The sequence below is a fragment of the Centropristis striata genome, chromosome 24, assembly GCF_030273125.1.
Source record: "Centropristis striata isolate RG_2023a ecotype Rhode Island chromosome 24, C.striata_1.0, whole genome shotgun sequence".
Taxonomy (NCBI): Eukaryota; Metazoa; Chordata; class Actinopteri; order Perciformes; family Serranidae; genus Centropristis; species Centropristis striata.
Window position 1 is genome coordinate 273,048 of NC_081540.1, and position 12,417 is coordinate 285,464.

Consider the following 12,417-nt stretch of genomic DNA (forward strand, 5'->3'; position numbering starts at 1 on the left):
GTGTCACATTTATGTTTCTAGAACATTTTTACAATGTGAATTTTCTTTCTACAATGAAAAACTATTACTATTTTAATTTACATCCAAATAGACTGTTAGACTGTAGTTTTATTTATTATTTTTTCTGCATGTATAAATGGTAAAAATAAATAAATTATAATAAAATGGTAAATTTCCATAGAAACCTGTGTCTTTAGTTTGTATTTTGGGTTCCTGGCAGCTTTATACTTTGTTAATTAAAATAAAATGATAAATCTGACTGATAGCTAGTTTGTGTGTAGAAAAAGGAGCCATGCATGTGATGTAAGGAAGATGCTGAACAGACAGAAATTAATACAGGAAGTTGACTAATTTGAACCTAAATCTGCTGGACTTCAGAGGTTAAATAAAAACCATAACTCAGATATATTCTAAATAAAGTTAGAGCTGATTAAAGCATCCTGCAGGTTTCTGCAGGACTCTGAATGTTAAAATCCACCTTTATTATTAAATAATCCTAATAAAATCATTGCATATCACTCTGTAACACTGAGATTAATGCAACATCATTATTATAGCAGCATGGTAGAGATAACTCTATTGCACCGAGAGTAAATTAGATTCTAGTGATTCTATTGAAGTGTGATCCAGAGAGTTCTGGTCCAGCACCTGCTGGCTGCAGCTCACCTGAGACTCAGGTAGAGCTCATTAAACACAACGTCAGAGTGAAACTAATGTTAAAATGTGTGTCATTACATAAGTGACAACTAAATCATTTAATAAAGCAACTTTACATCTCTTCTATCTATGTGTCTTTATCGTGTCACAAGTCTTTACTGGGAATTGACTCAGATTTTACCTAAAATTTATTTTTTCAAAGTTAATTTATTTTTTCTATTTTCAAAGTTTCATGCATCTTTTGTCCATAAATCCTGTTGAGTCGTTCGTCTCTTCATCACTTGATGGAGCTCAGCCTGATACCTGCTGCACATTTACTGGACATTTTACTCAAAATTGACTGTAATTTTACTTGGAATTTACTCAGAATTTACTGTGATTTTACTGGAAATTTACTGTAATTATTTCTGGAAATTTTACTCAAAATTTACTGGAAATTTACTGTAATTTTACTCAAAATTTACTGTAATTTTACTTGAAATTTACTGTAATTTTACTGGAAATTTACTGTGATTTTACTGGATATTTACTGTAATTATTTCTGGAAATTTTACTCAAAATTTACTGGAAATTTACTGTAATTTTACTCGAAATTTACTGTAATTTTACTCAAAATTTACTGTAATTTTACTCAAAATTTACTGTAATTTTACTCAAAATTTACTGTAATTTTACTCAAAATTTACTGTAATTTTACTTGAAATTTACTGTAATTATTTCTGGAAATTTTACTCAAAATGTACTGTATTTTTTTTCTGGAAATTTTACTCAAAATTTACTGTAATTTATTTCGAATACTACTCAAAATTTACTGTAATTTATTGAAAATTTACTGGAAATTTACTGTAATTTTACTTGAAATTTACTGTAATTTTACTTGAAATTTACTGTAATTTTACTTGAAATTTACTGTAATTTTACTGGAAATTTACTGTAATTATTTCTGGAAATTTTACTCAAAATGTACTGTATTTTTTTCTGGAAATTTTACTCAAAATTTACTGTAATTTATTTCGAATACTACTCAAAATTTACTGTAATTTATTGAAATTTTACTGGAAATTTACTGTAATTTTGCTGGAAATTTACTGTAATTTTGCTGGAAATTTGCTGTGATTTTATTGAACTTTTTCTGTTTATATTCTAAATAAATCTGTGTTGTTGTTTATGTTGTTGTTGTTCCGCCCCGCCAGGCGTCACAGCAGCAGCGACAAGATGGCGGAGAGTCCGGGACCGAAGTGAGGGAGGAACCAGAACCCGCGGCGGACCGTCTGACCCAGCAGAGCCGCTCCCAGCCGCCCTCCGCCGGGCCCGAGCCCGCCGGATCACCGCCGGATCCCCGCGGGGTGCTCCGCTCCTTTCTGCCTCCCGAGCCGCGGGGCGCCGGACGCGGGCATGCGGACGCGTCGTGCCCGAGCAGCGCGCTCCCTCTCCGTTCGTCAGGTCGGCTAGCCCGCTAGCGGCTAACATGTTAGCTCGCTGACATCAGCCGTTAGCGAGCCGAGACGCGCCCGCAAAGGTCGTTTTCACACCGATAGTTGCTCTTTAACTGTGGGGACTAGAACCAGGACCGGCGGCGGAGCCCCCCGGAGCCTGGAGACCCGGTTCCCCGCAGCAGCTAGCGCCTAGCTCGCTGTTAGCATTAGCCAGCCTGTTAGCCTGCTGCTAGCATTAGCCACTATTAGCTTGATCAGCTGTTTTTAAAGGCTTCCAGCTCCAGTTTAGTGTCTGATAAACGGACCTGAGGAGGGTCAGCAGCAGCCTGAGCAGCTCCCGGAGCCTGGAGCACCTCCCCCGGGACCACAAGGAGCAGACAAGCCGAGCAGGAGGCTCCTCATCATGGCCCACTCCCCCGTCCAGGGACACCTGCCCGGCATGCAGGTAAGAGCCTCAGACCCTGGTTCTCCTCTGGTTCTCCTCCGGTTCTCCTCTGGAGGAGGTCCAGGCTGCAGGTAAGACCCTCAGACCCTGGTTCTCCTCCGGTTCTCCTCTGGAGGAGGTCCAGGCTGCAGGTAAGACCCTCAGACCCTGGTTCTCCTCCGGTTCTCCTCTGGAGGAGGTCCAGGCTGCAGCAGGGACAGAGTATGCACTTTAATAAGACCCCCCAGGTATCAGAACTCTGCAGGTCACTAGTCTGTCAGCAGTCCTCTGGTCCTGACTAGCAGGAGAAAACTGATTCACTGTGATTCAGGAGGTTTTAGGGTCTCACCTGTCCACCTGTCCACCTGCGACTCATTACAGCTCATTACCAACACCTGCTCTCAGGTGTGCAACTCATGGCAACATGCATCACAAGACTAATGTGCATGAGACGCAGACAACATTAGTCTATGACAACATAGTAGAAAATAAAGAAACTTTACATCTGCTGGGTGGAAACAGACGTTCAAAGACTAAAAAATGACCAAAACAATACTAAATAAATTAAAAAAAGACACTAAATGACCAAAAAGACAATTAGTTTGCTCTACATATTGAAGTATTGTCATGTTTCCAGCCTCTCCTGTCCTCTCCCCTCAGCTCTGTGTAAACAGCCTCTCCTGTCCTCTCCTCTCAGCTCTGTGTAAACAGCCTCTCCTGTCCTCTCCTCTCTGCTCTGTGTAAACAGCCTCTCCTGTCCTCTCCTCTCTGCTCTGTGTAAACAGCCTCTCCTGTCCTCTCCTCTCAGCTCTGTGTAAACAGCCTCTCCTGTCCTCTCCTCTCTGCTCTGTGTAAACAGCCTCTCCTGTCCTCTCCTCTCTGCTCTGTGTAAACAGCCTCTCCTGTCCTCTCCTCTCTGCTCTGTGTAAACAGCCTCTCCTGTCCTCTCCCCTCAGCTCTGTGTAAACAGCCTCTCCTGTCCTCTCCCCTCAGCTCTGTGTAAACAGCCTCTCCTGTCCTCTCCCCTCTGCTCTGTGTAAACAGCCTCTCCTGTCCTCTCCCCTCAGCTCTGTGTAAACAGCCTCTCCTGTCCTCTCCTCTCTGCTCTGTGTAAACAGCCTCTCCTGTCCTCTCCTCTCTGCTCTGTGTAAACAGCCTCTCCTGTCCTCTCCTCTCAGCTCTGTGTAAACAGCCTCTCCTGTCCTCTCCCCTCTGCTCTGTGTAAACAGCCTCTCCTGTCCTCTCCTCTCAGCTCTGTGTAAACAGCCTCTCCTGTCCTCTCCTCTCTGCTCTGTGTAAACAGCCTCTCCTGTCCTCTCCCCTCTGCTCTGTGTAAACAGCCTCTCCTGTCCTCTCCTCTCAGCTCTGTGTAAACAGCCTCTCCTGTCCTCTCCCCTCTGCTCTGTGTAAACAGCCTCTCCTGTCCTCTCCTCTCTGCTCTGTGTAAACAGCAGAATCAACCATGTCTTCAGTGTCTCTGAGGAGAATTTAATGTTTTTTTAATACATTTTTCTTCTTTTTTTTGCGACACGTTTTAAATGACACACGTAGAATAAAGAGATTCTGATGCAAATATCAACATTTTAAGCTTTGTTTTTCTCAAATTTTCTCAGAGAAACATTAATAATCAATGACCGGTGACTGTTTTCACAGTTCCTTTTGACTATGAATGTTGTATTTTGGGTTTGGAGATTAAAAGTGGTGATATTTGAAGCAGCTGGTGGTACAGAGGAACTGTGTTCTGCTCTGCTGCTGCTCTATCTTTAGGACGGAGCCTATAGGGGATAATTGTGTTGGAGATAACTGTTCCTAATGTAAACCGCCTCATGCACCATTATTACCGTCCCTCTGCAGCTTCTTGGCTCATTTCTCTGGTTTTTGGGAGGAAATGCATGCAGACGGTGCAGATCTGCAGCAGGATGCATCAATAAACACTGACAGAAGAACTTCTGGTGATTAGAAAGAGGTTCCTGCTGCCGTCAGTCAGTCAGTCAGTCAGTCAGTCAGCCAGTCAGTCAGTCAGTCAGTCAGTCAGTCAGTCAGTCAGTCAGTCAGCCAGTCAGTCAGTCAGTCAGTCAGTCAGTCAGGAGAGACTGTTGTTCTTAAATTAAACTGCAGGACACAGAGAGTCAGCTGAGCTGTCAGTCCAGTAAAAACACATTTATTATTATTTATTGCACGTTTTGGTCTTTAGACTGAAGCTGAAACACCTCGAGGACAAAAGTCCTCTTTAAAACTGACTGCATCTGTTTTTCCTTTAACTTTAACTTTTATTTTGCATTAAATGCATTAAATATTTCAGATTAATCCTAAAAATTGTTGCTTTAATTTTGATGGCAATACTTGCAATATTTGAGCATTTTAGGACCTCCTAATTCCAAACTGCATTAAATTCAGAAAGTCTTTAAAAGTGACTGCATCACTTTTTACTTTAACTCTAACTCAACCTGCTAAAGCCTGCAAATGTTATTTTGCATTAATTGCATTAAATGCATTAAATATTTCAGATTAATCCTAAAACTTGTCGCTTTAGTTTTGACGGCAATACATTTTAGGATGAGTTAAAATCCTCCTGATTCCAAACTTTGAATTCAGAAAGTCTTTAAAAGTGACTGCATCAGTTTTTACTTTAACTCAACCCGCTAAAGCCTGCAAATGTTATTTTGCATGAATTGCATTGAATGCATTAAATATTTCAGATTAATCATAAAAAATGAAGCTTTATTTTTTATTTTTTGATTTAGAGTTAAAATCCACCCTAAAGCAAACGTTTAAACAGAATGCATTATATTCAGAATGAGTGCACATATTTACACTAAAACTAAAGTTTTCAGTTTGTAAATGAAACGTCTTGACTTGAAGTGGATGCAGCTGATAAACTGGATGGTTGCGTTGTGTTTTTATTCCATATTCTCTGTGTTTGGTGTTAAAACCTTCAGGTTTGTGACCTGCAGCTTTTCTTCGTTAGTGTTTTAATAAGATGTGACTCATCAGTTTATTATTATTATTTATTATTCCCATTAGCCTCCTCACTGCTTCTCCTTGAATAAATCTCTTTATACGACACCTAAAGCTTTGTGTGGTGACGTCGGGATGGAAAAAGGTTTTTCTGCTGATAAAGGAAGTCGTTTGTGTTGTTTCCCTCTGGAGACTTCACTCGTTTACTTCATTTCCTGCAGCAGCTTTCTCACATCCCACAGCAGCAAAGTTTCTCTGGAAACACCTCAAACATCCTCCTGCTCTTATTATTATACACTTCATCATTGCATCATTTACAGCTGCAGCAGCTAATATTAGCTCTGTCACTGTCAGAGGACAAATATGCATCAAAACTAAACTTATTCTCTATTAATAAGTCATGCACACAGTCAGCATCATGCAGAGCTGCAGGAACTAAATGTTTTTATCAGTTAACCTGCAGAATATTTTCTCCATCAATCGTTTGGTCCATAAAATGTAAAAAAAGAAGAAGAAAAGTTTCTAATCGTCCAAGCTAAAGTCTTTAAAAGTCTTGTTTTTTCAGTGATTTTAACATTAATGATATGAAACAAAATTTTCTACCATTTTTGCATCAAAATGACCTTAAGAATTAAATGATTATTAAAGAATTGTGGATTATTTTTCTGTCGTTGATTGTTGCAGCTTTAATAATGTTAAATATACTTTTAGAAAGTTATTTGTTGTCATATTGTTTGTGTTTTCATTACAACTAACAAAATATATTTCCCTCTGAAATCTGTAATTATTAATCATGAAAGAAGTGATTATCTGCATCTGAAACCCACTAAAATAATCTTTAACTTGATCAAGTTGAGTTAATTGATTAGCTCGTTAGTGTGTTTTCTGTTCATTATTAGAGAACTAAACCATCTAAAGATTACACACTGAGATTGATTCTTTTTGGCCTTAAATGTGTTGAAAGTTAACTTTTGTGTTTTGTTAATTAAACTCTTGTTATAAATTGAATATTTTTGGGTTCTGGACGTTTTTTTGGACAAAACGAGACATTTAAAGACTCAGAACGTAGTAATTTAATCAGTGAAGCCTGGAGGTGTTCTAATAAATGTATTTAATTTAAATAATCTTTATTTAACTTGATCAATAATAGAGCTAATTGGTTAGTTCGTTAGTGTTTTCTGTTAATAATTAGAGAACTAAACCGTCTAAAGAAATCACAGTTAGTTTGGATAAAACTGTTGAAACTTTGGCCTGAAATGTGTTAAAATTCTGTGAATTATAAAATAATTTTTGATATCAACGATCTTTGTTTTTTGTCATTTCTCAAACTCTTTTTATAAACAGAATATCTTTTGGTTCTGAGGTGTTTTTTGGACAAAACAAGACATTTAAAGACTCAGAAATGGATTTTCTTGGCTGAGAGTGTAAATCTGTAAAAAAAAGGTTTTTAAAATGTTTCTGTTCTGTAAACTCTTTAAACTCTCGTCTGGTTCTCCAGCGTCTCACAAACACCAGCTGAATTTATCTCTTCTGTTTCTTTAATTCTCTCTGTTTTATTTAACCTCCTGCTGTTAACAGGGTTGGTACGGATGCTGGAAATCATTGAAAATGCTTGAATTAAATGTTGTATTTTCAAGGATTTTGGATAAAGTGCTTGTAAAAGCTTGAAATTCTTCCTGTATTTCTCCTGTATCTGACTACACTACTGGTCAAAAGTTTTAGAACACACCAACTTTTCCAGAATTTAATTGAAAATGATGCAGTTTAATGTCTCAGTGTACTCTGAAATTAATGCACATTTGCAACATTTAAAATTCTTGATTGAGCATGATAGTGTTTAAGATTCAAAATCACATTTTATGTTGGACTAAAGGACTAAAAAAAGACACAAAATTACCAAAAAAAAGACACAAAATGACTAAAAAAGACACCAAAAGACACAAAATGACTTACAAAGACACCAAAAGACACAAAATTACCAAAAAAAAGAGACAAAATGACCAAAAAAAGACACAAAATGACTTACAAAGAGATGAAAAGAATTCAAAAATGGACAAAATAGCCCAAGACTCCATAGAGTTAAGTTGTTAACCCATTTCTTGTTCCCTGAAAAAGGCCTACTTGTATAATTCTGAAATGTACATTATTTTCCAGTTTTGGTTAAGCTTACCTTTTTTTATTTACCTCTGGCAGTTCACCACTTACCTTTGGACCCTTTCAAGCTGTTCATTTGACTTGAACTGCTTGAATTTCAATAAAAAACTGGAAAAATTGGGCTGTTCTAAAACTTTTGACCAGTAGTGTATCTCCATCTCTAGACTATAGATAATCACATGTTAATGTAAAATAATGAGTATCTATCTGAATGAAGAGTGTAACTCCATCTCTGTTGGTTTGGTTCAGTCAAATCTGCCTTTTAGTCTGTAAGAACTCATCTAGAACATGCAGCTTATGGACCTTAAAGTCCTTTAAAAGTGCCTGAATGTGCCCCCTGCTGAAGTGTGTGAACCTGGTCTGTAGAACACGAAGGCGGACCCCGAGGAGCTGTTCACCAAGCTGGAGCGGATCGGGAAAGGTTCCTTCGGAGAAGTCTTCAAAGGGATCGACAACCGGACGCAGAAGGTGGTGGCCATCAAGATCATCGACCTGGAGGAGGCGGAGGACGAGATAGAAGACATCCAGCAGGAGATCACCGTGCTCAGCCAGTGTGACAGCCCCTTCGTCACCAAGTACTACGGATCATACCTCAAGGTACACACATATAAAGTATCATATAGTATTTATAGAGAGTTTATAGGAGTTTGCAGCTCTCAGATCTCAGGAGTCTGCAGGAAGTCTGAAAAAACTCTCAACTGCTGCACAAAACTCTGCACACTCAACTGGATTCAAACCAAAAAGCTGTGGAGAAAAGATTCAGGTCATTTTCTACATGCCTGCAGTTTGATTCTGCACAGAGAGCTCATGTTTTATTATATATATGATATATTTATGGTTCAGGAGAGAGATCTAAATACAGGACAGGAAACAGCAGATCTGGATCAGTGTTTCAGCTTGTTTAGCTTCATTCTGCAGGTTCTGCAGGAACGAGAGCTCAGAGTCACATCCTGCAGCTCTAGAGGAACACAGCTGATGTTTTATGTGTTGGTTCAGGTCATGATATTATAATAATAATGATTGGGACTCTTACCTTCCTGCTGCCGGCAACAGATTTACTGCTTCTCTGCAGGAAAAACTGCAGAAAGAATCAGAAAAAGCAGCGTTTTATTATATATTATCATCCTGTTTTTGATCCATTTATTGTTTTATCAGCCAGCTCCTGTTTGTCTGGTACTTATGGTGGTTATTTAACACTTCTAGGTCCCTGTTATGTGTCTTAAATCATCATTAATAGATGACTAGTAGAGAGATTCTCTTCATCCAGGAGTCAGTCTTTAGTGTGAACAAACACAACAGATTAGTGATGATAAACGAGTGTTAACAGCTGGAAGAAGTTCTCCAGAAGAACATGATTCCTCTTCACCATCACACTAATCACATCACAGTTTATCACTCAGTGGGACGCTTGAAGAAGCAGAAAGATGTGAAAATAAGCAGATAAAACCTCAACAACCAGTCTGAGATAGAGAAACTTTTACTACAGGCTCTTTAATTTATATCATCTTTAATCAACATGTTTTACAGCCTTAGAATAAAAGATAAAACATGACTTAGAAACAACTTAAAGATATATTTAGTGTGTCATCATGCAGCATAAAATATGAAATAAATCTACAATCCTGCAGCTCATTCAGCAGCTAGAGACGCTTCTATCCAAAGAAACGTCAATACCAGAGATATAATATATATAATATATATCTCTTAGTTCTCCAGACTGAACTTTGTCCTGTGACTTTATTAGCAGGCTGCTTGGTGATAAACTAAATAATATCCACTAGTTCCAGTCTGGAGAACCAGCCTGAACACTTCTCTGGCTGGTGAAAACGTGAGACGTCAGATTATTTCCCTCCCTGAGTTATAAGATAATTTAACCAGCTAACTCTCTGTGTGTGTGTGTGTGTGTGTTTGTGCAGGACACCAAGTTGTGGATCATCATGGAGTATCTGGGAGGAGGCTCAGCCTTGGACCTGGTCAGTGACTCCTGCTTCTTGTTTCATGTTTCACTTCTTTCCTCTGAGACTCAGAGAGGTTTGGAGGTGTTGTTGTTATTTTTAGCTTCATTATGTAAGAGTTTAGTGGACCGGCCCACTGCAGATCACACCGGCTCACTCTCATCACACTCACACCCTTTACTACAGTTATTATTAAGATTTATTAAGATTTATTAAGAACAGCTTTACTACATCACCTACTGCTGGAGCTTTATTAAGATGGTTTTAAGCTGCAGCTGCACACAAACAAAGTTAAAATGGATCAGGAGGAGATGTGGGGGTTAAAACCTGGATGCAGGACAGGAAGAAGAGCATCAAACCTGATGTTTACCTGCATCATGTTGGTTTAATGTCATGAGAACATGCAGATATGTGGACGTGACCTCAATAAGTCTGTGTTGTGATTATTGTGTGAGACATGATGAAGCTTTACCTTCATGCTGAGAGAGACACAGAAGAGATCAACAGCTGCTCTACAAGAAGAAGAAGAAGAAGAAGAAGAAGAAGAAGAAGAAGAAGAAGAAGAAGAAGAAGAAGAAGAAGAAGAAGAAGAAGAAGAAGAAGAAGAAGAAGAAGAAGAAGAAGAAGAAGAAGAAGAAGAAGGAGAAGGAGAAGGAGAAGAAGGAGAAGGAGAATTAGTTTGATGTCTAGGAAGTAACATATTGAGGCAGAAACATGTCTGCTGGGACTCTAGGTTTAACAATCATCATATTTATTTACAGGCAGATGAATAAACTGAGATAAACAAGACAGAAACACTAAATGTTCAGGGTCTCTGAGGCCAAAACAACAAACTAAAGTCACTAACTGGAGAAGAAGATTCAGATAAAGATACCGAACACAACAGACGACGCTCCTTGAATAAGTAAAAACAGGAGATAAAAGGTTAACAAAGACGGCAGAGACCTTCTAGTCTTATTGTTGTTGTTGTTGTTGTTGTTGTCAGATGGAGCCTGGAGCTCTGGATGAGACTCAGATCGCCACCATCCTCAGAGAGATCCTCAAAGGTCTGGAGTACCTGCACTCAGAGAAGAAGATCCACCGGGACATCAAAGGTAAACACAGGGATCATAATAATAATAATAATAATAACAACAATAATAATAACTATTATTAATGTTTACCTGTCTCAGCTGCCAACGTGCTGCTGTCGGAGCAGGGCGAGGTGAAGCTGGCTGACTTCGGCGTGGCGGGTCAGCTGACCGACACGCAGATCAAACGCAACACCTTCGTAGGGACGCCGTTCTGGATGGCGCCCGAGGTCATCAAGCAGTCCGCCTACGACTCAAAGGTACAAATAATAATAATAATAATAATAATAATAATATAAGAGACTATAGAGAGGTCATCAAGCAGTCCGCCTACGACTCTAAGGTACATATAATAATAATAATAATAATAATAATAATATAAGAGACTTTAGAGAGGTCAAACAGAACACAACACACGGGGCTTTAATACTGTTTACATGACTGGATTTCTAGTCTTTTTCTGTCTTTTTTTGGTCATTTTTGCATCTATTTTTGGTCAAGATGTTTCTATTTAGATCATTTTGTGTCATTTTTCGGGCATTTTTACATCTATTTTTTGTCTTTTTTTAGTCATCTTGTGTCTCTTGTGGGTGTTTTTACATCTTTTTTTTGGTAATTTTCTGTCTTTTTTTATCTATTTTGGTCAATTTGTTTCCATTTCGATAATTTTGTCTTTTGGTCATTTTTGCATCTATTTTTGGTCATTTTGTATCTTTTTTGGTCATTTTTGCATCTATTTTTAGTCATTTTTAGTAATTTTTTGTCTTGTTTTAGTCATTTTTACATCTATTTTTGGTCATTTTGTGTCTCTCCAGTCATGGAAACATTCTTGATAATAACCTAAATCCTGATGAATAAAACCATGTTAAATGTCTAGATATCAGCTGTGTTTAGAAGTTATTTATCTATTTGTCTCCAGGCTGATATCTGGTCTCTGGGCATCATGATACTTGTCTCTAGTTGACTTGATGTTATTTCTCCCTCTGCTGTGTCTGCAGGCTGATATCTGGTCTCTGGGCATCATTATATTTGTCTTTAGTAGACTGTATAGAAGTTATTTATCCCTCTGTATTGTCTGCAGGCTGATATCTGGTCTCTGGGCATCATGATACGTGTCTCTAGTTGACTAGGTGTTATTTCTCCCTCTGTGGTGTCTGCAGGCTGATATCTGGTCTCTGGGCATCATTCTATGTGTCTCTAGTAGACTGTATTGAAGTTATTTCTCCCTCTGTCCCTGTCTGCAGGCTGATATCTGGTCTCTGGGCATCATTCTATGTGTCTCTAGTAGACTGTATAGAAGTTATTTCTCCCTCTGTCCCTGTCTGCAGGCTGATATCTGGTCTCTGGGCATCATGATACGTGTCTCTAGTTGACTAGGTGTTATTTATCCCTCTGTGGTGTCTGCAGGCTGATATCTGGTCTCTGGGCATCATTATATATTTATTTAGTTGACTAGATGTTATTTATCTCTCCAGGCTGATATCTGGTCTCTGGGCATCACGGCCATCGAGCTGGCTAAAGGAGAGCCTCCTCACTCGGAGCTTCACCCCATGAAGGTTTTATTCCTCATCCCAAAGAACAACCCTCCCACGCTGGAGGGCAGCTACAGCAAGCCGCTCAAGGAGTTCGTGGAGGCGTGTCTCAACAAGGAGCCCAGCTTCGTACGTACACTCCTCCTCCTCCTCCTCCTCCTCTATCCTCCTCTATCCTCCTCCTGTCTCCTCCTCCTCCTCCTCCTCCTCCTCCTCCTCCTCCATCCTCCT

At 39.0% G+C, this 12,417-nt stretch overlaps 1 protein-coding gene and 1 long non-coding RNA gene across 3 annotated transcripts in view; one reads left to right on the forward strand and one right to left on the reverse strand.

Annotated features, from left to right (window-relative positions):
• Positions 1-1,880: 1,880 nt before the first annotated feature.
• The window catches only part of stk24b (serine/threonine kinase 24b (STE20 homolog, yeast)), a 13,403-nt gene continuing 2,866 nt past the window's right edge, over positions 1,881-12,417 (forward strand). The window contains exons 1-6 of the mRNA XM_059328281.1: positions 1,881-2,538; positions 7,996-8,226; positions 9,546-9,602; positions 10,570-10,678; positions 10,757-10,914; positions 12,130-12,315. Coding sequence (XP_059184264.1) covers positions 2,497-2,538; positions 7,996-8,226; positions 9,546-9,602; positions 10,570-10,678; positions 10,757-10,914; positions 12,130-12,315 — 783 coding nt within the window. The 5' untranslated portion in view covers positions 1,881-2,496. The remainder of the gene's footprint in view (positions 2,539-7,995; positions 8,227-9,545; positions 9,603-10,569; positions 10,679-10,756; positions 10,915-12,129; positions 12,316-12,417) is intronic.
• On the reverse strand, positions 8,234-10,886 carry LOC131963134 (uncharacterized). Of its 2 annotated transcripts, XR_009390010.1 has the most exons (4): positions 10,748-10,886; positions 10,530-10,641; positions 8,663-8,707; positions 8,234-8,550 (listed from the first exon to the last, which is right to left on the reverse strand). It is a non-coding gene; the product is annotated as an uncharacterized LOC131963134 (long non-coding RNA). The 2 variants fall into 2 exon arrangements; XR_009390009.1 differs by having other exon boundaries at positions 8,234-8,707.